The sequence below is a fragment of the Stomoxys calcitrans genome, chromosome 1, assembly GCF_963082655.1.
Source record: "Stomoxys calcitrans chromosome 1, idStoCalc2.1, whole genome shotgun sequence".
Taxonomy (NCBI): domain Eukaryota; kingdom Metazoa; phylum Arthropoda; class Insecta; order Diptera; family Muscidae; genus Stomoxys; species Stomoxys calcitrans.
In genome coordinates, this window is record NC_081552.1 from 137,353,125 (window position 1) to 137,380,025 (window position 26,901).

Sequence of the window (26,901 nt, forward strand, 5' to 3'; positions counted from 1 at the left end):
TATATATATATATATCGTTCATCCGATTGGGCCTTTTAGGCTGTAGAATCCACAATTTTCGTCCGATTTTGCATGAGACGTTTAAATTGACGTTCCAATACGAGCTCAAAATTTCATTAAAATCAGTCCTAATTTAGATATAGCTCCAATGTGTATATTTCATCCGATATGGACTTTTAAGGTAGTAAAATCCACAATTTTGGTCACATCTCTACAATATAGGGCGTGAGATGTTCTATTTCTTGTCCCAGTATGTGTCATTCAAATTGGCACATATAATCTTTTATCCGATATGGCCTTTTAAAGATGTGGAAATCCAAATCTTTTGTCCTATGGTATGAAAATCTTACAAGGTTCTAAATTGCTATTTGAATTGGTATCCGAATTAAAGTCTGACTATATATCGAGATAAGTAGGTGGTGTAGGGTATTATATAGTCGGCACCGCCTGACTTTTGCCTTTCCAGGAGTATAGACGTGGATAATAAAAGGTAATTTGCTATCTTTATTACATTTGCTGTTTGATATGCAGTAAAAAAATCTAATATCTTATATATAAAAATCAATTTGTGTTTGTTTGTAGATTTATTTGTTTATATGTTTGTGTGTTCCTTATAGACTCAGAAACGGCTGAACCGATTTCCTTGAAATTTTCGCAGATGGTGTATAATGACCCCGTGGTGAAAATAGGGTACTACATTTTTTGATATCTAAAGGGGGGGGAGACCCTCCCCCTTACCCTAATTTTCAGAAACGCTAGATCTCGGAGATGGGTGGTGCCATTTAAGCGAAATTTTGTGTGCTCTCATATAGTACCCTAAAAATAAAAAATTGGTATACAAATTTCGGATGGGGTACCTAGGGATGGGGTACCTGTCCCACCCTAAAACCTACCAAACATATATTTAGACCAATCACGACAATATGGGACTCAAATGAAAGGTAAGAAAACGTATCTGATATCCAATTGTCGGACCAATTGCTAGGGGGACCACCCCAAGCCCCAAAACACCCCTAAATTGGACATATTTACCGACCATGGCAATATGGGACTCAAATGAAAGGTATTTGCGAGTAGAATACGAATCTGATATCCAAATGTGGGATCACGTGACCAGGACTTATTTAGTGACCATGGGAAAATGGGGCTTAAATAAAAGGTATTTGAATGTAGAATACGAATCTGATATCCTAATATGAGACCAAGTGTTTGGGGGGCCGTCTCTCACCAAAAACATCCCCAAAGGAGACAATATGGAGCTCAAATAAAAGGTCTTCGGGAGTAAAGCACGAATTTGATATCAATATTCGGGAAAAGTGTTATGGGGCCACCCCACCCCACAACACCACCCAAATAGTAAGTATTTGCTGAAAGTTGCAATATGAGGCTCAAATAAGAAGGTTTTTAAAGTGGAACACGAATCCGACATATATTTTCAAGGCCAACTCACTGAGTGGCCGCCCATCCCATAAAACACTCCCCAAGCCGGTCATGTTTGCCGACTATGGAAATATGGGGCTCAAATTAAAGGTATGTGGAAGTAGACCACATATCTGATATCAACATTAGGGGCCAACTGTCTAGCGGACGTCCCACCACCATAACAACCCTCATGTAGGACGTATTTGCTCACCAAGACAATTTGGGTCTTACAGAGATTGGAACTAAATATTCATAGTTTTTAGGGCCAATACCTCATACCGGACATATTTGCTGACTTTTGCAATAAGGAGTTTAAATGAGATAAGAAAACGAATTTGATATCCAATATTGAGGGCAATGGCATTATGGGGTTCAAATAAATGATACATAGATATATGAGAATAGAGCACGTTGCTGATATATATTCGGGGCTTAGTGTATGGGGGACCACCCCAAAACAACCCTAAATCGGGCATATTTACCGACCATGTCAATGTGGAGCTTAAATGAAAGGAATGGGGGGTAGAGCAAGAATTGATACCCATTTTCGGGACCAATTTTCTGGGTGTCTACCCCTTTCCCAAAATACCCCACAAGCAGCAGGTTTTTAGTGACCATCGCAAAATGGGTCTCAAATAAAGGTATTTGGGAGTAGAACACGAATTTGATATCCAAATGTAGGACCATGTATTTAGGGCATCACCCCTTTCCCTAAACACCCCCAAAGGTTAAAAATTTTTCGACCATGCCAATATGTGGCTCAAATGCAAGGTATTTGAGAATAGAAAACGAATTTGATAACCTATTTTGGGGTCATGTGTTTGGGGGACGCCTCATCCTGTAAACTCCTCTCAAGCCAATGGCAATATGGGGTTTAAATAAATGGTATTTGAAAGAAGAGCACGATGCTGATATTTTTTCAGGGCCAAGTATCTAGGGGACCACCTCTCCCCCAAAAACACCCATAAATCAGACATCATGGGAATACCGGTTGAAATGAAGTATTTCAAGAATGGAGTACACCTTACATCCAAACTTAAATTCGTAGACCAATAAAGATCATATGGGATTCAGATAAAGGCACTTACATTGTTAAAATTTTAGTCCAGCGATATACTATTTTCGTAGCATGGTATTTCACTAAAAGCTTTTTAATTGTCGAAAATAAATATTCCAAGGAAACTTTTGTTCCATATAAAGTAAAAGAAGGCGCAGCGGAGCGGGCCCGTGTCAGCTAGTCATATATATAAAATTCAATTTGTGTTTTTTTTTGTTTCTATGTTTGTTTGTCGGTTTGTTTGTTTGTTCCGTATAGACTCAAAAACGGCTGAACCGATTACCTTGAAATTTTCACAGATTGTGTAGGTTGGTGTGGAAGGAAACATAGGCTATATAATTTGTTGATATCGGGAGGAGGCGGACCCTCCCTCTTACTCCAAAAATAAAATTGGCCCGATCGGGACAATATGGGATTCAAATGAAAGGTAAGAGTAGAATACGAATTTCATAATAAAAGTAGGGTCCAAGTACCAGGGGAGCCCCCCCCCCAGCCCCAAAACCCCTTAAAATAGGTTTATTTGACGATCGGGACTCGGGAGTAGATTACGAATATGGTCAAAAACACCAACCAAAATAAAAAGTGGACCGATAAGGACAATAAAAACATTGAAAATATGCAAATGTTATATTAATTTTTCTTTTTGCAAAAATCGTGCTGTGCACAAAAAAAATATGGACTTAACAATTATTGTAAAATTGTTATTGAATAGCATAAACAGTATGTATCTGTTTCAACAAAAGCAAGATGGTATTGTGTTCTCTTTTTCACACATGTAATTCGAACAGAAGTGCCAATGAGGCAAATATACACAGAAAAAAATTGCAACAAAGTTTTTTTTTTTGGTATTTTATTTATCTATCAATAAACTTAAAATTTATTTACAGTTCTTGAGTTTCTATTGGGTTGCCCAAAAAGTAATTGTGGATTTTTTAAAAGAAAGTAAATGCATTTTTAATAAAACTTAAAATGAACTTTAATCAAATATACTTTTTTTTACACTTTTTTTCTAAAGTAAACTAAAAGTAACAGCTGATAACTGACAGAAGAAAGAATGCAATTACAGAGTCACAAGCTGTGAAAAAATTTGTCAACGCCGACTATATGAAAAATCCGCAATTACTTTTTGGGCAACCCAATATATATGTATTCATATTGCATCAAATATTTACAAGTAGTGTAGCGCAAGTAGGTGTCGCTATGCGGCACGCCGTTCGGACTCGGCTGTAAAAAGGAGGCACCTTATCATTGAGCTTAAAACTTGAATCGGACAGCACTTGGTGGTATGTGAGTTTGCCCCTGTTCCTTAACGGAATTTTCATGGGCAAATTAGCATTTGTTAGTTATTAGACAATTATTATGGTTCTAATTTTTAGGAAAAAGGTAGTAAAAAACTAAAAAGGTAAAAAAAAAAACGGAAAACAGATATTAAATAGACATATTTAACAGGTATATGTCGCTTTATCTCGGCCATCCAAAAAGATCTATTGAGGGGGCAGCTTGACCTTCTGCATTTCTCGGTAAATGTCAGTGTGAAATCACTATGTACATATTTATCATCTTCTGTCCGGATAAGCTGTGCAATGCCGAGTCGGAAAAACGGCTCGGAAGGTTATAAATAATCGTCAAACTCTTGTTCTGTATAATCTGTAATCTTTTCTTGGCACAGTTTCCCCAAACCTAATACACATCTTATATAAAAGCAACTTGTTCTTAAAATTCAGTTTCGATTTCTTGTTAAGGAGTGGAAATAGTGCTCTGCCACGTCGTATGGAGTTTAGACAAGTAATATCAAAATGTTCCCTGAATGTAAGTGACCTGTTCAATATAACTCCTAAAAATCTAAACGAGTTCAAGGAGAGGAGCACGGACCCCTGAGGAACTCCTGCGGGAATAGATTTTTCTTCCGACTGACAACCGTCGTTATCGACAATAAAAGACCTATTAGAATGAAAGCTCTGTAAATTTTTCGCTAAATAAATTGGACAGTTCAATTTATATATTGTAGTTTGTAAATCAGACCATGTGTCACACGGAATCGAAGGATTTCTCAATGTCTAGCGATTAAACACCAGTGGAATATCTTTGGCGGTTATTAGATCTTATTATAACTACCACTCTTTTAATTTGATGGACAGATGAGTGTTTCACCCTAAACCCAAATTAGAACATATGGAGTACATTGGCTTTATCCACAAATGACTTTAACCTGTTGTGTATAATTTTTTCAAAAATTTTGTCAATGGAAGTTAGTAAACTAATTGGTGGATAGCTTGAAGGTTGTTTTGAATCTTTAAAGTTTTTAGGGATTGTGATAGGTTAGGTTAGGTTGCAAAGGGGGTGCGGGTATTAATCCGTCCCATGCCACAGTGGACATACACCGAAGCCAGTAATCGGCTTGTTGTGCGCTCTAAATACTAAAAAAGTAACCTCGAAAAAGAAAATCTAAGTTAGGAATTCGATGCAACTTACAAAATTCCTAATTGTTTTCCATCTCACGCCCCTATGTTGGTTCATGTCTGGTATTGTGTCTCCACCTAAGCATCGTTGTCTTTTAGCCGCGAAAGCCGGGCAAACACATCCAACGACTTATCATCTTCCCCACATGCCCTACACATGCTATCACTTGCCGCACCGATTTAGCATAAGTGAGCTTGTAGTCCTTTGTGTCCCGTTATGATACCAAAAGCTAAGCTGACCTCCTTCTTACTTCCTTTCAGTAATAGCCTCGTCCTCGCACGATCCGGGTCACTCCAAAGGATTTTCGCCGTCCTACCGACTGTGTTCCACAGTGTTACATGCGACCCGAAAGGCTTCGGGTTAACCAAGTTTATTGGCGGCCTCCACCTCCAAATCGTCTGCCCTTTCATCATTTCCACTTACTCCGTCATGGGCCGACACCCAAACGATGTGGATAGTGCCATTATCAGAGAAGGCGTTACTCTCCTTCTTACATTCCAAGATTGTTCGTGATCTGACCTGACCGTTCTGGTTGTTATTGGCCTTATGGCCATTTTACTGTCCGTAAAGATGTTAACACTCGACGTCCTCGCGTTAGCAACACACCACCTCATGCATTCCGTGATCGCCCGGATCTTCGTCTGCCGGACAGTATTATGGTCAGGCAGTCTAAAACCGATCTCAGTCCTTGGGTTCTCAATGTAGACCCCCAGGCCCAATCTCTACTCTAGCTTTGATCTATCCGTGTTACATGATCTTCCAGATGGCAATACTAGGGTTCCGTCCATCAAAGACTGTGCCGCTGGCATCAGTGCCTCGCACCCGACCTCAAGTGTTGTCTCAGGTATCTGATCGGAAACCTTTTCCCTTCCTTCCACGAAGGTCCTCATCGCTCCTCCTATGCCAAGACGATATGCTCTAAACCTGTTGTATGGTCCTTACGTTGCACTTTATTGGGATAACCTTAGCCTTCTTAAAACACTTCGGAAAATATGAATGAGGTATACAGAAATAAAATATTTTTTCCAATATTGATAGCGCATAATTAGAGAGAGTTTTAAGCTTTATATTAGGAATTCCATCTATTCCAGTTGCCTTTGCATTCCTAAGGCCAGAAATAAAGTACCTACCCAAGATCCGTTGGACACGAGGAATCTATCAATGTCCTTGCTACCAAATTTACCCTATTCTCGGCCAGGCAGGTTGCCATGGAGCTTAGACCACCTATTGTTTCTTTCCTTCTGAACATGAGATTCAATTAATTTATTGTGCTCCTTAATAATCGCCTCATAGGTCATCTTTAGGTCTTGATCTGTACATCTTTGAAACTCAGGCCTGTATCGGTTACTGTGGTAATTAGAGTCTTACTTAAGTGAGACAACTTAAGCTCGCAGTTCACTTTACTCTTAAAAGGGATATCCTCGGCACATGCCTCCCCTAGAGAGTTAATAAACAATTCAAAGGCAATGTCTTTATTCTCGGAGCTCAATGTCTGATTGAGTAAAGTCTGGTTAGGTAACTTCGCATCTATCGAAGTCTTTAAGTGTATCCAATTTACCTTAGAAAAGTCATAATGTAGTCTTGCAGTTTGCTGGAAGGTGGCCTTAGTGGGTGTGTGAGTAAATCAGAATAAGTTGTTGTTGAATTTGTAAGTAATAAGTCAATAATAGAGGGGTTTCAAAAAGATACATTTTGAGGCAGTCTTGTTGGATTATGTGGATAAAAATGTAATAATTCGATAATTGGAATTGGTGGTGGTATAATGTGAGGCCCCCAGTATTCGAGTCCAGGCAGTTCTAAATTCGGTGCTTAGCATTTAGATTGCAAGATAAAAAGAATTCATCTGATGAAGTAAGCAGACTTAAATCATTTTTGAAATCTGGAATGAGTCGGGGACAATAAGCCGATATAAGCAAAACTTGTTTGTTCCAGATAGTCACCGTCATGCAAATATTTTCTATAAATTTAGTTGCGTATGCTTTTTGGTGGTTATGTTTTGTGGACATTCGAATAGCAATGGCGACTGCACCGCCATGTTGGGCTCTGTCATTTCTATAAACCCTGTAACCTTAATAGATCAATAGAGTTTTGCCTCATAAACTTTTGAAGCTCGATATTTTTTGAATATTCAGTTATTCCTTGACAATTCCATTGCATTATCTTAAGTCCATTTAGCAAGTCTCAATGATATTGAGGCTTCATGGGAACAACTGGGACCACCTGCGTTAAAAACTGGTCGCGACTTGTTTGAAAGCTTTTGACGTAAAAATATGTAATCTTTACGACTGGGGCAGCGAGAAGAATAGTCATGATTGCCACCGCACGCGATGCAGGTGCTGTTCCTATTACAATTTCTGGATCCATGCCTGTATATTGCACACTTTGTGAAAAGAGTTGATCCTTTGTTTCCACTTGTGGCGTTTCTCCATTAGACCACAATGCGGCAAAGTCGTCTGATTTTTTGACGCTCGATTTCAAATATAGTGGTTTATCAAATTCGACGGCGTAGCAACGTCAACTGAAGATATAGTGGTGACTATTTCTTTAATGTTGGACACAGGAATATTGTGTTAAGTTCTTTGGAGATATAAGTGGTCTCTAGTTTCGGAAGTCCGAAAAGAACTAATTTATAAAGTTTTGTGTCTTTTAATTCATGCGTGAAGAATTTGATGTTAGAATCGCTAAGTTTTTTCATTGCTGCAGTATTCTCATTTATTGATGATGATGTTGTTGTTGTAGCAGTTTATTGTGTTCTATCTTTCGTCTGCTTGATTCTGTTGAGTGTCAAGACCCAGGAACTCTGCGACTAAGATGGGGTTTGGCTGGGCAGTTAAACATGTGACGTGTATCGTGCGGTCTCTGGTTACAATCCTCCTGATGGAGGATGGTCCACATGAGAACTGAGGAGACAGCCCGTCGCAGTTCGGAGGGCGGCATTCTGAGAGATCTGAATATTATTCCATTGCGTGTCACAAAGTTGACGAGACCACACTGGCGCTGCATAATTTACCACAGACCGGCCAATTGCTTTGTACGTTGTCAACAAAGTTTCTTTGTCTGCACCCCAAGTGCTGCCAGCAAGTGACTTGAGGACCTTGTTTCTACTTTTGACTTTATTGCAGATTGCTGTGGCATGTGGATAGAATGTGTAAGGGCTGTCAAATGTGACGCCAAGTGTTTTGGGACACTTAATGGTCGAAATCATTTCTCCATCGACCATCACAGTCAGCTCAGTATTCACCTCACGCGTATTTGAAGTGAACAAAGTGGCTGAAAATTTGGTGGCGGATATCTTCAGATTTCTTGCAGCGAAAAGGCAAGTTCGTTGAGGTAGACGTTCAACCTATCGCAGATGTCAACAATGGGTGGGGGCCTAATGCCATGATCGTCCAATCGTCCGTATATGATACGATCTCTATGCCGTCTGGAGGGGGTGAAATGGAGGATAGGTAGAGGTTAAACAGTGCCGGAGATATCACCCCACCTTGGGGAACTCCTTGTTTCACACTCTACGGTGCTTCGACTTCCTATCCCTAAATTCCACAAATGACTGGCGACCACACAAATAATTCGCGACCCAGCGTTTCAGGCCTGGCTGGAGGGACGTGTTGGCGATGTCCTCAAATAATTTGCCGAATACCTTCGATAGGTCAAGTGCCACGAGGACCGTCCTATCACATGACCTGGGCTGGTTGAAGCCAAGGCAAATGTGTGCGGTGATGGCATGCAAAGCTGTTGTTGTGCTATGCAGTCTTCGAAATCCATGTTGATGCTCGACGAATGGAAATTCTCCTACGAGGCTCGGTAGGAGTAATGCCTCAAGCGTCTTTGCTACTGGTGAGAGAAGGTAGATCGGGCTGTACGACTTCCCCAAATTCGGGTCCTTTTCAGGCTTCAGTAGCGGGATCACTGCCCATTTTTCAGACATCGGGAACTATTAGAGTGCTCAAAGCCAGGTTGAGGACAGTAGTTCTCCAGGTAAATCCAGGTGCATCTCTTCGGATCAGTCACGGTTATTTCGTCAAAAGTGCCTGAGGTCCTCTCATCCCGTCTACCAGGGTACAAGAGTGACTTAACAGTAGACCACAGCTTGCTTACACCGGTGCCTAAGTTACATTGCTCCAAGTGTTCCAGCCACAAATTCCGCTTATGTTCGTTGACTACCCTGTTTATTTTCAGATTCAGCTCGCTGATTCTGGGGTTAGTGGGGTCCGTACCACGAAACCTATCACGCTCGTCTGCGAGTACCACTGCCTGCACCGGCCGCACTTGGGGTATTCGACCGGCTGGTATAAAGCAAGCGGCTTAATGATAGCTCCGTCTCGGCAGTACCGGACCTGACTGCTATCCCCATGCACTCCATGTAGGGGTCACTAGCGCCAGGCGCAGGCGAGATGGGTCTATATTGCAACGAAGGCCAATCACCCACCTCCATTCCTTGAGCGATCCTAACGTAGCACATTGAATCCGTGATAACTGTGCAAGCTATTGATGTTGATCGCTGCGACCAATATATCTTTCCGACTCATGGAATCCACAATCTCATCGATGTTGCCACGAAGTCCGTTGCAGTTGAGCTGGAAAAATTATACACTTCGAGACACTGGCCTGCCAATATTTGGGCTGGGATGCTGCCGTTGCGCAAATTGCCGTACGGGAGAGGTCGGGTGGACGCAGAAGGCGACGACGACGACGCTTGTGACCCACTGCTGGCTATGTTCGCACATCACCTTACGACATATCCAGTATGACTATGCTCCCGTAGTGAAGTGAGGCCAGAACAAGATCGGAAATGTACCCACTCCATGCACCGGTTACACCTCACCGACACCGACCGATGATGGAGGCGGTTCTGGCAAACCGAACAGAACCAGGGTCCGGGGTTCTTTTGAATCCCGGCACGGACCTGAAGCTTTGGTTCCGATTGACATCTTTTTATAATCAACGTCTTCTCGCAATCAGAGACAGCATAAGACTGCAATAGAGTTTTCTTTGAAACTTTAACTAAAAATAAAAACATTTTTAATTAAAAAATTAATTATTTCAATAATATTTTAATTGGATATGATTTTCTTGAGTTACAGTCGTGATTGAAATTTTTTGTCATTTTCAATCAAAAAATTAATTGAATCAATTAATTTTTTAATTGAAACTGAACATTTTTTGAATCACAATCGTGATGCAAATTTTGTATTCTTCAATTAAAAACTTAGTTGATCCAATCATTTTTTAATGGAGTCTTAAAAATAATTTCAAATATTGTGCTTAAGTATATTGAATTGAGGGCTATGTTGTCCCCTACAATATAGTGGGAAGGAGATTTCAAATACCCATACGTCCCACATTTCGACAAATCAATAGCAATACCATGGCAGCCGGTTTTATGTGCCGGATTAACCCCATGGAGTCCTTCATTGGCCATTGACTGCCGACTTAGTGCACAACACTCTGCTACGACAACAACAACCCCTACCCGGCACCCGAAATTGTTTTGGTGAACCCACGCGGGGGAGTTTTTGTTTTATATGGGTGACCACGGATCTTTGCCCAAACAATTAACCTCTAGTTCATGTTCCAGGAGGTAAAGATCTGTATACCAATTATAGAAATTAATTGAAATTTTAAAAAAATAATTGTTTAATGTTTTTTTAATTGAAATTTTGTTAAGTTACTTTTTTAATAACAGTGATTGATATTATCATTTTCGTGATTGAAACAGTTTCAATTAAAAAATTAATTGGATCAATTAATTTCGTGATTGAAACTGATTTTTATTTTATTTTTCTATGTATGTACGCATACACCACTAACTGCAACAACTTAATTTCTTACTTCCAATTTCTTGCATCAGAAAACACATAAAAATTTGCCAACAAAAAAACTCTAGAAGTGTAAAATGTATTTACGACTGCATAAAGTTCAATAATTTTGAAAGCTGAAGGTGGAGAGCATCCAATATGATGGAAATATTAAATTATTCATCTATAATTTAAGCTTCTTAACCCTTCGATACACGAACATTTCGATAGTCATATCTATGCTTTGAGGTCCAAGGGGACCGCAGCAGTTATAACACCAAACCTTTCATCTATTGATCTGTGCGGTACAAAATGTTATAGACATTTGTAGAGACATTGGCTTCACTAATACAGCGTGCAACACAAGGTGTCACATTTGACCACTCAAACATTCTGAGGGTTATAGCTGAAATGAATGAACCGATTTACTTGATTTTTTTGCAAACCTTTTCTTTTCGACATCGTGTACCGTTTTCGAAATGCAGACAAAAAATGATTAAATTTTCATATTTTTCCCTTCCTTTATGTTAAGTGTTTTCTGAATAATTCCATTAAACTATACGCCGGAAGCAAAAACGAATTAAATGCGTCCGGGCCGAACATTGGATGCACTATTGGTTGAAAAATTAGTATTTTATCAACTCAAGAAGTTTATTCGCCAGATCGGTCTACACAACAGCTATGTCCATATATGGTCCTATCTGGAATACAATTCGCACTGTTGTCAGGAGGTCTAATAAAATCCCATAATAAATGCATCTTTTATGGGGTCATGACCAAAAATAGGGAGATCGGTTTGGTCAGATCTGGACCATATTTAGCACGGATGCTATATCAGGTTATGCACTGTTTTATACCATACTTGTCATAGTTGTTGAAAGTCAAAGCAAAACACTTCGTGAAAAAATCGGATAAGAATTGCACCGTCTAGAGGCTTAAGAATTTAAGAAGAAGATCAAATGTTTTATATGACAGCTATATCAAAACATGGACCGATATGAAACATTTACAATTCCAACCGACCTATATCCCGGCACGGGGTAGCTGTGAGCACCACACAGGCTGGATCATTGAGGTCCGATCTGTGTGGTGTTCATTGCTGTCACGAGAAGCTTAGCTGCGAGCTACCGGGCGCATCCAAAGGTTGCGGATAGGGGAATGCTCCATACGGAGTAGCTGCAACTGCAGTCACGGACTATCAGCGGTATCAAGTGGAGAGTGTCAGTAAGAGGCCGGGTGGCACCAGATCTAGCTTAAATACTGAGTGCCTATGATGCTCGATGGCAAGGCGAGTTATTGGCGCCTTTAAATAACCAATGGCTATCATGTTTCCGAGAGTTTTCATTTCCGCTACTGATCGCTCCACATGTCATTTCTACTACAGATCACTCCACTTTACGGCATTGGAAGATTTTACGCTCATTTGTCTGGGAATACTCTCCATTTCTTGGAAGCATGTGTCAAGCCGCTCAGTTCTCATCTTCCATCTGTACTGTTCCATAAACTGGTTCGTTTGATATTGATATGTCTGGCATTTATATTCATTTCGATTGAGAGAGTGCATAATACGGTTTAGGGACCAGTAGTATGGACAAAAGAAACAAAAGAATTTTGTTGTAGCAGTGTGTTGTACACTGAGGCGGCAGCCCTTGCCAATGAAAGATTCTATCGGGCTAATCCGGTACGTAAAACCGACTGCCATGGGATTGCTGGTGATAGTAGTTGCGTAGTTATGGGCTTTAGGGTATAAGAACTGGGTTACGAATTTCGAGAATGTTACTGGCTTGCTGTATTGTGTATCAATTGGAAATCTTTGCATGAACACCAAACAGGCTGGAACTTTATGCTCCGATCTATGTGATGTTCATCGTTATCATGAGAAGCAAGGAAGCAACCGGGCGTCCACTGATTGCGGATAGTGGAATGCTCCATACGAGTAGCTGCAACAGCAGTCGCGGGCAATCAGCAGTATCTTGCTTAAGTACTAAGTGAATGTGATGCTCCATATGACAAGGCGAGTTATTGGTGCATTTAAATAACCGACAGCTATAACTTTTTCGGCGATGGGCTCTATGGCCCGGAACAAGCTTGCGTACCTATAGAGCTTGACGAGGATCGCTACCTCCACTTGTAGAAAGGTGGCAACAATAAGCTGGAATAAAATGTATATGTAAGTCTTGTTGCGGCTGCAGTGTGTTGTACACTGAGGCGAAAGCCCTTGCCGATGAAGGACTCCATCGGGTCAATCCTCTACGTTCAACCGGCTGCCATGGGATTGCTAATGATATGTAAGTCTTGATTTCTGTCTGCCACCATAACCTAACCTGATCTATTGTCACCTGAACAAGATAAACGACAATTAATAGTATACATCTATTTTCAATTACAGAGAAATTAGTATTGATGGTAACATTGGTAAAAATTAGGAAGAAAATTTAGGAGTTAATCTAATTTTCCCCGGCCGGCACGGGATAACGATGAGCACCGCACAGGTTGGAACTATGAGCTCCGATTTGTGTGGTGTCCATCGTTATCACGGGAAGCTTAGCTAAAAGCTACCGGGCGCGTCCACAGGTTGCGGATGGTGGAAAGCTCCGTTTTTATGCGGAGTAGCTGCAAATGCGGTCGCGGGCAGTCAGCGATTTTCGAGAGGAGAGTCTCAGTGAGGAGTAAGTTGGCACTGGCTCTTAATTAAATACTGAGCGCCAATGGCACTCGAGATGACAAGGCGAGTTATTGGCGCCTTCAAATAACCAATGGACAACATCAGCGTCTGTTCCAAGGTTAGGGGCGGCTGAAGGCGAGCGTCGGATAATGGGGCAAGCGGCTCGCCACAACGAGGGATACATGTGCAGACCCACAAAACCCATTGGGTTGGGGCGCTGAGCTAGTAATCCGCCCCCGGAAAACTATGAGAACTACTATGAGAAACAAAGGAATAGTAAAAACGGCACCGACCCTCCCAAACGAAAAAAGGACCATGATTTGCGGAATCCGCACTTGGAATGTCCTCACTCTTTATAGAGAAGGTGCAGTATACGCGCTGGCGGATGTATTAGAGAAGTACAAGGCAGATGTGCGATGGACTGGGGAATGGCGTCACTACAACACCAAACGGTGACGAATTATACTACAGCTGCCATTACACGAGGCAAGAATTTGGCTGTGGATTTGTGGTTAGTCGGAGACTGAAACACCTTGTATCCAGCTTTACTCCGGTGGATGAGAGGCTAGCCACAATCCGCATGAAAGCCAAATTCTTTAACACCAGCCTTATTTGTGCCCATGCGCCGACGGAAGACAAAAACGAGCAGACCAAGGATATTTTCTACGAGCGCCTAGAGAGAGAATATTACCTCTGCCCCGCCCATGATATTAAAATCGTCCATTTTTGGTATTCATGGTAGTTAGTAGCACCAGATTTCACCATAAAAATATTCACAAAGCCACATGGCTGTCACCCGATCGAAACACGAGGAACCAAATTGATCACGTTGTGATAGATGGAAGGCATTCATGCAGCGTGTTAGATTTACGATCGATCCGTGGAGCGAATATAGATTCGGATCATTACCTTGTTGCAGCAAAGGTTCGCACCCGTTTGAACATGGCGGGGAAAGTACGATCTAACAGTGCACGGAAGCTGGACATTGAAAAGCTGGAAACACAATAAATGGCAGCGGCATACTCCACTCGACTGACCGAACTGTTTGATGAAAGCTTTCTTGTTCCGATGATATAATGGCGTAGTGGCAAACTATTGCCCATTCCATGGAAAATGCCGTGAAATCCGTACTTGGATACCGAAAGCCTTCTCCAAGAAACCCATGGTACGACCAAGAGTGTCGAGATGCTACTGAAGCCAAGAATGCGGCATATAGAGCAACCCTGCAATTAGTAGCAACGCGCCAGATAAAGAAGAGGTATCGGGAGAAAAGGAGAGAGAAGAAAGTCTATTCCGCAGAAATAAAGAGGAAATGGAAAGACGTGAGTGTGAGCGAATTGAGATGTACACAGATAACATGCTGAGGATATGGAAACAACATTTTGTCCAACTGCTAGTGTCCATCTTGGCTGCGAAGAGGATACCGCAGAACCAATCCCTGATGATGGTATAGAATGTTTATCTCCTAGTCAGAATGAGGTCCAAGTAGCAATGACCCAACTAAAGAACAACAAGGCAGCAGGAGCCGACGGGTTACCCGCTGAACTAATTAAGACCGGAGGCGACACGCTGATAAGGCGAATGCATCAGCTTATCAGCGCAATCTGGCTAGAAGAACGCATACCCATTGGAACCTCAGCCTCGTACACATGAAGGGAGACAAGACGGAATGTGCCAACTACAGAGGAATAAGTCTCCTCCCTATCGCATACAAGATACTCTCGATCGTACTGTATGAAAGATTAAAACCTAAAGTCTATGATATAATTGGGCCCTATCACTGCGGCTTTAGACCTGGTAAATCCACCCTGGACCAGATATTCACACTTCGCCAAATCCTGGAAAAGACCCGAGAAGGACAAATCAACACCTACCATCTCTTTGTTGATGTGTTCAGCAACAAATGCTGAGTCGTCTCCTGATTCCCCAACCCCATCTCTTCTATAGACTTTCTTCAACATCAATGTAGAGATTCTGTCGGGGCCCAACGCCTTAGAAGATTTGGCGCCACGGATGACATTCGTAACTTCGCCCACGGTAAATTATCACGAATACGGCGAATGGCTCTCCTCCTTGCCCTGTCTCTCTCGGGATGCAGAATAAATTGACGGTTGAACAACCTGACGCATCTCTTCGGATCAGTCACGGTTATTTCGCCAAAAGTGACTGAGGTCCTGCTATCCCGTCTACCGGGGTTCGAGAGTGACTTAACAGTAGACCACAGTTTGCCTACACCGGTGCCTAAGTTACGTTGCTCCAAGTGTTCCAGCTACAAATTCCGCTTATGTTCGTTGACTACCCTGTTTATTTCCAGATTCAGCTCGCTGATTCTGGGGTTAGCGGGGTCCATAGCACGAATCCCATCACGCTCGTCTGCGAGTACCACTGCTTGCTCCGGGAAATTGGGCCGCACATGGGGTATTCGACCGGCTGGTATAAAGCGAGCACATCAGAGGGGGGTGTTGTTGTTGTTGTTGTTGTTGTAGCAGTGTGTTGTACACTGAGGCGGCAGCCCTTGCCGATGAAGGACTTCATCGGGTCAATCCGGTACGTACAACCGGCTGCCTTGGGATTGAGGGGGGTGGCAGTTCACTGAAGCGGCGATTGGTATACTCTCTGAAGCCAATCCAATCGGCCTTCTTATAATTGATAAACGTCCGGCGCTCAGAGGTTATGAAGTCGGGTGGTCGGTCGATGGTGAGAATTATGGGGAGGTGGTCTGACCCCAAAGAGATGACGGCTTGCCAGGATACGTCACTCAGGAGATCAGGGGATGTAATTGAGATGTCTGGTGAGCTGCTGCACCACCTCGTAATTCTAGTGGGGGCATCCTCATTCACCGTGCAAAACGTGGAGCTATCTATCTGCTCTGCCAAAGCTATGCCACGCTGGTCGTTACCTAGAGGAGAATTCCATGACGTGTGATGCGCATTGAAGTCCCCTAGAACCAGACGATTATGGCCAGATAGCAACCCACTTATGTCGGGGTTGTAAGCCTGGCCATGAATCGGGACACAGCTATCAACCGGCGGTATATACACGTTGTATAGCTCTATCTCGGCAGTACCAGACCCGACTGCTATCCCCATGCATTCCAGGTAGGGGTCACTAGCGTCAAGCGCAGGCGAGATAGGTCTATACTACACCGAATGGTGTATTACGAAGGCCAATCCCCCACCTCCATTCTTTGAGCGATCCTTACGTAGCTTAGCTTAGCTTAGTTGCTTAATTTTTCAATTTGTTTGCGTAAAATTTTATGGAAAAAAAGTAATTTAAATCCAAATGACTGCTTTGAGAGCAAATTCAAATGAACGCAAAAGAAAAAATTTCTTTAAAATACTGACGCTGGTTTGCCAAAACTATCACCATAAAACTTAGATATTCGCAAATGCAGCCACATTTTGAAGGCTTTGAAAGATAAGGATTGGCCTAGAAATAGTATGTTGGCAAGCAGTACAAGATACAGCTCTGACTTAACCAAATGTCACCGCCGTTGGGCCAGTTCTGCACCCAGTAGCGACCACAATTTTCAAAAAAGTTTGAGTTATCTATACCAATTTCGCAGTAACAGAAGAATTTTGGCAATTTTCGATTTGGAAAAAATTGAGGTGGGACTTGTATAAGATTTTTGTGCATCTAATCCAAATCGGCCCGTATCTGGAAATAACTGTGGATATAGTGGAAACAATAGGGTAATACATTTTTCCATGGTGGTAGGAATGTAAAAATGGGCAAATCTAAGCTTACCATGGTGATGGGTGTGCAAAAATAGGCAAAGCCAAACTTACTACGTTTTTACTTGCTTTAATTGTCATGATACTGTGGGCGCAATTTTTAACCCAATTGTTATGACTCAACATCTGCGCAGTGTATGGTCCACAACTTGATACAGCTTCTAACCGGAATGCGGAATACATTCATATCTATGTGAGCTTTTGAAAGCTATCAATTATTACGAGATTCGTTTTTTACTCTTTCATTTGAGTCCCATATTGGCGTGAATGATCTATATATCCATTTGGCGGGTTTTGGGGGGTGGTAACCCCATCGGAACAATGGATAGCAAATTTTTGTATTTAGTTTATATAAGAAAAAATTGTAAAACAGATTGTAGCTTGCTTGGACCACCCATTAGGATTATAAGTGTAATAAGGAGTTCTTTTTGGGTGGAATGACCCCCAGATATTTCGCCTTAAATATGGATATCAAATTCGTGCTTTTCTTCCAAATGCCTCTAATTTGAGCCCCATATTGCCATTATCAGTACATATGTACAGTTTGGCGGTGTTTTGACACCCCCAAACACTTAGCCCCCAAAAGTGGAAATCAAATTCGTTTTTTAACTTAAAATGCTTCTCGCGTGAGTCCCATATTGTCACAATGGATCAATAAACCTATTTGAGGTTATTTTAGGATGTAAAGCGCCGCCTAGATACTTGGACAAATTTTAATGTCTATTCGTAACCTAGACCTTATTACCTTTCATTTCAGTTCCATGTAGCCATAATCGTCTAATACGCCCATTTGGAGGTGGGGCGACCCCCCTTACTTGGATTTGATTTTTATGAAACCCATATTGACATGCACTCCAATGTGTCTGTTTAGAGGAGTTTTAGGGTTGGAGCGTCCCCCTGGGTAATTAAACCCAAGTTTTGATATTTATTTATTTATTTTATTTCATGCAATGCGAAGCCATTTAGCCTATAAACAATCACACTATGTATACGACGTACTTTTTCAAACATAAATTAAAAAACTACTCAATTAAAAATAAAAAACTTAGAAAATGGAAAAAATGTTAACCTATTTAACACTTATTAAAAATTATGAGCAGTAACTGAATAAAAAAATCCTACTCAAAAAAGATCAACGTAATATTAAATTAAAAAAAATATGATTAAAGCATAATAAAAAAAAGTAATACTTAAACCAAAATATACAAAACAAGTAAGAGCGTGCTAAGTTCGGCCGGGCCGAACCTTATATACCCTACACCATTGATCGCATTTGTCGAGTTCTATGCGCGGTATCTCTTTTTAGACACACATAGAATATTGAATAAGAACTGTTATGCTATTGGAGCTATATCAAGTTATAGTCCGATTCGGACCATAAATAAATGCTGAACATTGTAGAAGTCATTGTGTAATATTTCAATTCATTCGGATAAGAATTGCTCCTTGTAGGGGCTCAAGAAGCAAAATCGGGAGATAGGTTTATATGGGAGCTGTATCAAGCTATTGATCGATTCAGACTATATTCGACACGTATGTTGAAGGTCATGAGAGAAGCCGTTGTAAAAAATTCAGCCAAATCGGATAAGAATTGCGCGCTCTATTGGCTCAAGAAGTCAAGATCCAAGATCGGTTTACATGACAGCTATACCAGTTTATGAACCGATTTGAATCATACTTAACACAGTTGTTGAAAGTGATACCAAAACACTACGAGCAAAATTTTAGTTAAATCGGAGGAGAATGGCGCTCTCTAGAGGCTCAAGGAGTCAAGACCCAAGATCGATTTATATGGCAGCTATATCAAAACATGGGCCGATTAAAACCATACTAAGCGTAGTTGTTGGAAGTGATACCAAAACACTACGTGCATTATTTCAATAAAATCGAATAAGAATTGCGCCTTCTAGAGGCTCAAGAAGTCAAGACCCAAGATCGGTTTATATGGCAGCTATATCAAAACATTGGCCCATTTACAATACCAACCGACCTACACTAATAAAAAGTATTTGTGCAAAATTTCAAGCGGCTAGCTTTACTCCTTCGAAAGTTAGAGTGCTTTCGAGAGACAGATGGACGGACGGACACACGGGCGGACATGGCTAGATCGACATAAAATGACATGACGATCAAGAATATAAAGGGTGATTTTTTTGAGGTTAGGATTTTCATGCATTAGTATTTGACAGATCACGTGGGATTTCAGACATGGTGTCAAAGAGAAAGATGCTCAGTATGCTTTGACATTTCATCATGAATAGACTTACTAACGAGCAACGCTTGCAAATCATTGAATTTTATTACCAAAATCAGTGTTCGGTTCGAAATGTGTTCATTCACCGTAACGTTGCGTCCAACAGCATCTTTGAAAAAATACGGTCCAATGATTCCACCAGCGTACAAACCACACCAAACAGTGCATTTTTCGGGATGCATGGGCAGTTCTTGAACGGCTTCTGGTTGCTCTTCACTCCAAATGCGGCAATTTTGCTTATTTACGTAGCCATTCAACCAGAAATGAGCCTCATCGCTGAACGGTGAATGAACACATTTCGAACCGAACACTGATTTTGGTAATAAAATTCAATGATTTGCAAGCTTTGCTCGTTAGTAAGTCTATTCATGATGAAATGTCAAAGCATACTGAGCATCTTTCTCTTTGACACCATGTCTGAAATCCCACGTGATCTGTCAAATACTAATGCATGAAAATCCTAACCTCAAAAAAATCACCCTTTATATACTTTATGGGGTCTTAGACGCATATTTCGGGGTGTTACAAACAGAATGACGAAATTAGTATACCCCCATCCTATGGTGGAGGGTATACAAATCACTATGATCCTCTTGGCTTTAAAAACAAATTATCAAGAGCTTGAAACAAAATAATAAAAAAGATCACCTAACAATAAAAAAGAATTAAAATTAAAAGAATTATCACTTATTACATAAATAATAAGTGATAAGACGTTCGGTGACGCTTTTTAAATTACAATTTATAACCGCCTAATACTATGCTTTAAAAATGTAACAACCAGGTTATTTCAAAATGGGGAATGGTTAGAGATGGGCTATGGGTAAATACCCAAAAGGTATTTACCCATTATACCCAAAAGCTGGGTATTTATAATTTTGTAGATATCTTGGATATATCACCATTTTTCAAAAAATTTTGGACGATTTCCTATTCTTTGTATATAAACCTGATCTTCTGATCTCATAAAATCGGATTTAGTTATATATAGCCGCTATACAGACCGATCTCCAGACTTAAAATCTTGAAGAAAAAAATTGGTATTTTTTCATCCAATTTCGATGAAATTTGGCACAGTGAGTTCTGGTATACCCCTACTCATTTCTGTGAAGTGTGGTTTAGATCGGACTATATTTGGGTATAGCTGCCCTATAGACCGACCACCCGATCTCCCGATATAGGGTATTGAGGCCATAAAAGGTACCTTTATTACCCGAATACGATGAAATATGGCACAGTATGTTCTGGTAGACCTCTACCCATTTCTGTCAAAGGTGGTACAAATTGAACCATATTTAGATATAGCTGCCATATAGACCGATCTCCCGATATTGTGTAATGAGCCTATAAAAGGAGCATTTTTCATCCTATTTTGATGAAATTTGGCTCAGCGAGTTCTGGTATCACTCTAAACCTTTTTGTTGGATACCGTCCAGATCGGACCGTATTTGGATATAGCTGTCATATAGACCGATCTTCCGATATTGAGTATTGAGCCCATAAAAGGGGTATTTTTCTTCCGATTTGGATGAAATTTGCAACAATGAGTTTTAATAGACCTCTACACCTGGGTGTAATAAATGCACCTTTTATGGCCTTAATACTTTATATCGGTAGGTTAGGAGATCGGTGTATATTACCACTAAATCCATATATTGTCCAATCGGACAATAACCGTCAGCGGTGGTTATCCCCTTACTAATGCTGGCTACATTTGTAAGGTATCCCGCAATGTTAAAACTTCTCCACCAAGTGGTGTCGTTATGCGGCGCGCCGTTCGGAATTGCCATAAAAAAGGAGGCCCTTATCATTGAGCTTAAAAATTAATCGGACTGCACTCGTGGATATGAGAAAAGTATTCACTGTTCCTTAATGGAATGTTCATGGGTTTGGTAGTATTTAGTACCAACACATTTCACAGTAATCGGTAGAGTCTACCACAGTTCACTGTGTCATATTTCAGCGAAATCTAATGAAATATTTACAATTTATTGCCTCAAGACTTTAAATCTGGATATGGGTCCATATAGGGAGCGATTTTAGTAGATCAGAAAATCTGAAATCATCAAAACTTGTTTGGAATTGTTTTATATTTCCCAGATATCCACAAAATTATATATTATATAAAACTAGCCGAACCGGGCCCGCTCGGCTGCGCCTTCTCTAACTCTCTAATATCATTTAGGGTTGGGACACTTCGCCCTGTATGTCGCATTCGTACCACTGTAGCCTATGTCCGGGCATAACGCTGCAATAACATCGGATAAAATTTAAAGTGGTGGTGATCCGTTCTTAATTCTGGCGATATTTGCCATGCATGGTCATGTACAAAATTCTCCCCAAAGAGATGTCGCACTGCGGCACCGCATTCGGACTCGGCTATAAAGAAAAGTCCCTTATCATTGAGTTTAAACTTGAATCGAAATGCTTTCATTGATGTGTGAGAAGCATGCCCCTTCCCGGTTCCTGGGTAAATTTTTACTCCACTCCCAAATACCCTTCTTTTGGGTCCTATATTATCGTAGTAGTAAATGTTTCTGGTTTACATTTTGTATATGCATTTTATATGAGCCCCATAATGGCATGATCGGTAAATAAATTATATTTGAGGGTGGGATGGACCCCAGGGACTTTGTCCCGAAAATCAGTATCAATTTCCCGAAAATCAATCAATTTAACATCAAATAGCTTTTATATAATAGGGAGGTGTTTTCGGGTGGGACAGTTCCCAAACACATGGCTCTTCAATTGGATATCAAATTCGTTTTTTTCTCAAGCACCTTTCGTTTGAGCTCTATATTGTGCCACCGGAGCACCCGACCCCAACAATAGAAACCATGTTTTGTTTAACTGTGAAAGTGCAAAACAAATTTCAAACCAATCGTATTACCAATCTCCGAGATCTGGTGGTTTTGAAAATTAGGGTAATGAGAAGTGCTTTTTAGGGGAGGGATGGCACTCAGACATTTCGACTCTTATATGGATATAAAATTCGTGCTGCACTCCCAAATCCATTTAATGGAAGCCCCATATTGCCATGTTCAGTTAATATGAAATGTGTGGAGGGTGTTTTGGGGCTGGGGCGGCCACCGGCACTTTGCCCTGAAAATAGATATCAAATTCGTTCTTTACTCCCAAATTCCGTTGATTTGAGCTCCATATTGCCATAATCGGAAATTAAGTTCAGTTTAAGGTGTGTACACCAAACACTTGCCTCCGAAATTGTCAAATTCGTTTTCTACTCTCAAATACTATTCATTTGAGTCCCATATTGTCAACCTATTTGACTTATTTTTGGAAAGAAAATCGCAACCTAGACTTGAACTCAAATTTTAATGTTATATTCGTAATCTACTCCCAAATACCTTTCATTTGAGTCCCATATAGATATGGTCCGCTAATATGCCCGGTACTTGGGGTCGACCTCCCATTACTTGGACTTAATTTTTAATGCTATATTTGTAATCTACAGTCGAATACATTTCATTTGAGGCCCATATTGACATGAACGTCGAATATATCTGTTTAGAGGAGTTTTTTGATTGGGGAGGCCCGCTAGGTACTTGGACCTAAATTTTAATACGATATTAAAATTTATAGTCATTTTCTTTCATTTGATATCCATATTGTGCCTATTGGTCCATTATTGATTTTGGATGGCGTTGTTGGGGTAAGGGGGAGGGACCGCCTCCATCCGATATCTAAAAATTATATAGCCTATGTTTCCTTCCACACAAACTTACACAATCTGTGAAAATTTTAAGAAAATCGGTTCAGCCGTTTTTGGTTCTACGGAACAAACAAAAAACCGAGTCCCATATAGTCATATGCCAATTTAAAGCGTTTTTGGAGGGAAGGGGGACCGCCTATACTCCGATCTGATTTTGTATGCCAGATTCGTAATCTACTTCCGAATACCTTTCATTTGAGGCCCACATTGACATGAACGTCCAATATGTCTGTTTGGGGGGTGGTCTCCCAATCACTAAGCCCTGAAAATATATCAGCAACGTGCTCTATTCGCATATATTTGAACCCCATACTGCCATTGGCCACGAAATTGGATATCAAATTCGTTTTCTAATCTCAAATACCATTCACTTAAACCCCTTATTGACGGAGCCAGCAAATATGTCCGGTTTGAGGTACGGATTCATGGTCTTCTCCCAAATACTCTTCATTTGAGCTCCATATTTCCATGGTTGACAAATATGACCGGTTTGGGGGGATGGAGCGGCCACTCAGTGACTTGGCTTTGAAAATATATATCAGATTCGTGTTCTACTCTAAAATACCTCATATTGCCATGGTCAGTAAATATTCCCTATTTGGGTGGTGTTATGGGGGTGGAGTGACCCCATAGACACTTTTCCCAAACATTGATATCAGATTCGTGCTTTACTTCTAAAAACCTTTCATTTGAGCCCCATATTGCTTTGGTCGTAAATTTGTCTTCTTTGGGGGATGTTCTCGGGGATGGGCGGGCCCTTAAACACTTGGTCCCACATCTGGATATCAGATTCGTGTTCTACACTCAAATACCTTTTATTTAAGCCCCATATTGTCATGGTCAGTAAATAAGTCCTGTTTGGGGAGTGTTTTGGGGAAGGGGTGGACCCCCAGAAACTTTGTCCCAAATTTGGATATCAGATTCGTATTTTATTATTCGCAAATACCTTTCATATGAGTCGGTAAATATGTCCGATTAAGGGGTTTTTTGGGGGTTGGGGTGGTCCCCCAAACACTTTGTCGTCCGACAATTGGATATCAGACACGTTTTCTAATCTTAAATACCTTTCATTTGAGTCCCATATTGTCGTGATTGGTGTATGTATATATTTGGTAGGTTTTGGGGTGGGTCGCCCACCCTAGGTACCCCATCCGAAATTTGGATACCAATTTTTTGTTTGTAGGTCACTATAAGGGAGCACACAATATTTCGCTTAAACCGCACTACCCATCTCCGAGATCTGGCGTTTCTGAAAATTAGGGTAAGGGGGAGGGTCCGCTCCCCCCTCAGATATCAAAAAAATTTGGTAGTAGCCTATTTTCACCACGGGATCATTATGCACCGTCAGTGATCAGCCGTTTCTGAGTCTATAAGGAACACACAAGCAAACAAATAAACACAAATTGATTGAAGAAGAAGATGGGTAAATACAGGGTATTTACTCATCGCCCATCTCTACCCATATATGTATGGGTGAACAAGAGAAACAGCATTTATTACGTTTTACCCATGATTTATCGATTATTTAATGTGTTCTTTTTTTAAGGACATTCACTGGAGTTGTCAGAACCAACAATACGAACGAAATATCTGAGATGCAAGAGATTTATGAAATATCATTAAGCATTGCTAACGTACAAATAAGTGACGAAGGCATTTACATATGCGAAACCATAGATAATATCATACTTCGAAAAGTATTTCTTCAGCCTTTCATTGCGCCAAAAATTGTGGACGCCAATGGAGAAAAAGTAAAGCAGAAAATCGGTCACTCAGTGAAATTGTATTGTGTAATTGAAATATATCCCCAAAATGATACATTGGACAAACAACTACAATGGTTAAAGGACGAAAATGCATTCAGTTTTCTGGATAAATCAGCCAACATTGAAAATTTGAATTCGACCCATATTAATTATACTTTGGAATTAACCGAAGTTTATAAGAAAGAAAATGGAACTTACGCTTGTGTATCATATTTATCCAGCGGAGAAGAACTTGCGAGAACTAATATAGCACTCTTGGTTATGGATGTGCCAAAGGTTAGCATTGACTATGTGAAGGCGGTGGGAGCCAGCAAAATTTATCTGAATTGGACCATTAATGATGGCAACGACCCTGTGCAAAAATATTTTATACAATACCTGCAGAGAGGGAACCCTGACTTAACTTATTATAAAGATGTAATTGGAGGTGGAAACACGTCATATGTGTTAGAAAATTTTTTACCCAATACAAGCTATTTTTTAAGAATGTCTGCAAAGAACAGCATTGGTAACGGAACCCCATTTCAATACCCTCTAGCAGTAACAACATTGGAAAAAGACCCTATTTTCATACCAAAAGTTAAAACAACGGGAAGTACTGCATCAACCATAACCATTGGCTGGGATCCGCCACCGCTGGACCTGTTCCCATATGTTCAGTATTATGAATTGGTTGTTTCAGAAGCTGGGGAAAAACCAAAAATCATCGAAGAAGCAGTTTATCAGCAAAACTCTAGAAATCTTCCATATATGTTTGATAACTTAAAAACCGCAACCGAATATGAATTTAAGGTACGCGCGTGCAGTGACTTAACAAAATTATGTGGTCCTTGGTCAGATATTGTGAATGGGACTACAATGGATGGCGTTTCGTCGAAACCAAAAGACCTTAAAGTGTTTTGCATACACAATAACATGTCAAATATTAATACAGTTGATATTGGTTGGGTGGAGCCGGAGAAACCAAATGGAAAAGTGGTTTCGTATCAAATTCAGTTGGAAGGTATATCCTCGTATAACCGAAATGGAAAAATTCATACTGAGACGTGGGGACCTAAAATAAGGCGAATTGATGAACCACAACATCACACATCGTACGATGGAGTTATATCGAATACTAACTACACAGTCACAGTATCGGCAATTACGCGCCATAGAAAAAACGGGGAACCTGCTACAGCTAAGTGCACCATGCCTGTATCCGTCCCTGATGTCATTACTCGCGTTATGTGGACTAAAGTGAGGATCAATGAAGAAAAGTGTGTATTCAAAGTTTTTGTACCTAGAGTAAGCGAACGGAATGGTCCAATATGCTGTTATCGATTATATTTGATACGAATGAAAAACAACATCGCCGAACTGCCTCCCCCAAACAAAATTAATATTTCTACCTACCATAAAGTTCACTCCCCCAATAACTCTGTTGGTGGAGCATATTTAGCTGAAATGTTCCCTGGCAGCAATTTTAAATCGGAAATTTTCCTTGGTGATGGAAAAAGGTATTTTGAAATCAGCTATCCTTCGTTAAGGAATAGTATAGAAGACATTGATAAACAATGCCTCAAATGCGTGGAAGGGGAAAAATTTGTTATGCACAATTCTCCAGCAAAAAACAGTCAAAAAACAGGTAATTATAATACCAACTTGTATTTATTTATATTATAAGCCCTATGCGCTTCGCTACATCCGAAAATTATCAAATTATTCTTTAAATCTGTTTTTGTTTCGTTGACCTTCTTTTAATTTCTGCAATTTATTTTGTTGTTTTGGTGTTTTCCTTATTTATTCTCCTACCTTTCGGGTGCCGCCGCCATACCGTTTCCAAAGCTATTTTTCTTAAAAACAAAAACTATATTGGGAAAAACTCGTTCGGTTTGCAAATTCGATAACGAGAACATAGGGAATGATCGTGATCGTTTGTAAAGTGCGGAAAATCACGGGATTGGGAAATAATGAAAAAGGCTGGGAAGAGAAAATCCTTAGCTACAGTTCATAATCGACTGTTTTCACAGTTA

General features: G+C 40.5%; 1 protein-coding gene and 1 long non-coding RNA gene across 4 annotated transcripts in view; both read left to right on the plus strand.

Annotated features, from left to right (window-relative positions):
- LOC106090542 (tyrosine-protein phosphatase 69D) overlaps positions 1-26,901 on the plus strand; it is a 247,392-nt gene that overhangs the window by 35,505 nt on the left and 184,986 nt on the right. For 2 of the 3 annotated variants that reach the window (XM_059369645.1, XM_059369646.1), the window contains exon 3: positions 24,667-26,513. In XM_059369645.1, coding sequence (XP_059225628.1) covers positions 24,667-26,513 — 1,847 coding nt within the window. Of the gene's footprint in view, positions 1-400; positions 491-24,666; positions 26,514-26,901 lie in introns of those variants that run through there. The other variant, XM_059369647.1, reaches the window with a different exon arrangement.
- LOC131997848 (uncharacterized) lies at positions 800-18,198 on the plus strand. The gene is made up of 2 exons (XR_009398472.1): positions 800-941; positions 17,894-18,198. It is a non-coding gene; the product is annotated as an uncharacterized LOC131997848 (long non-coding RNA).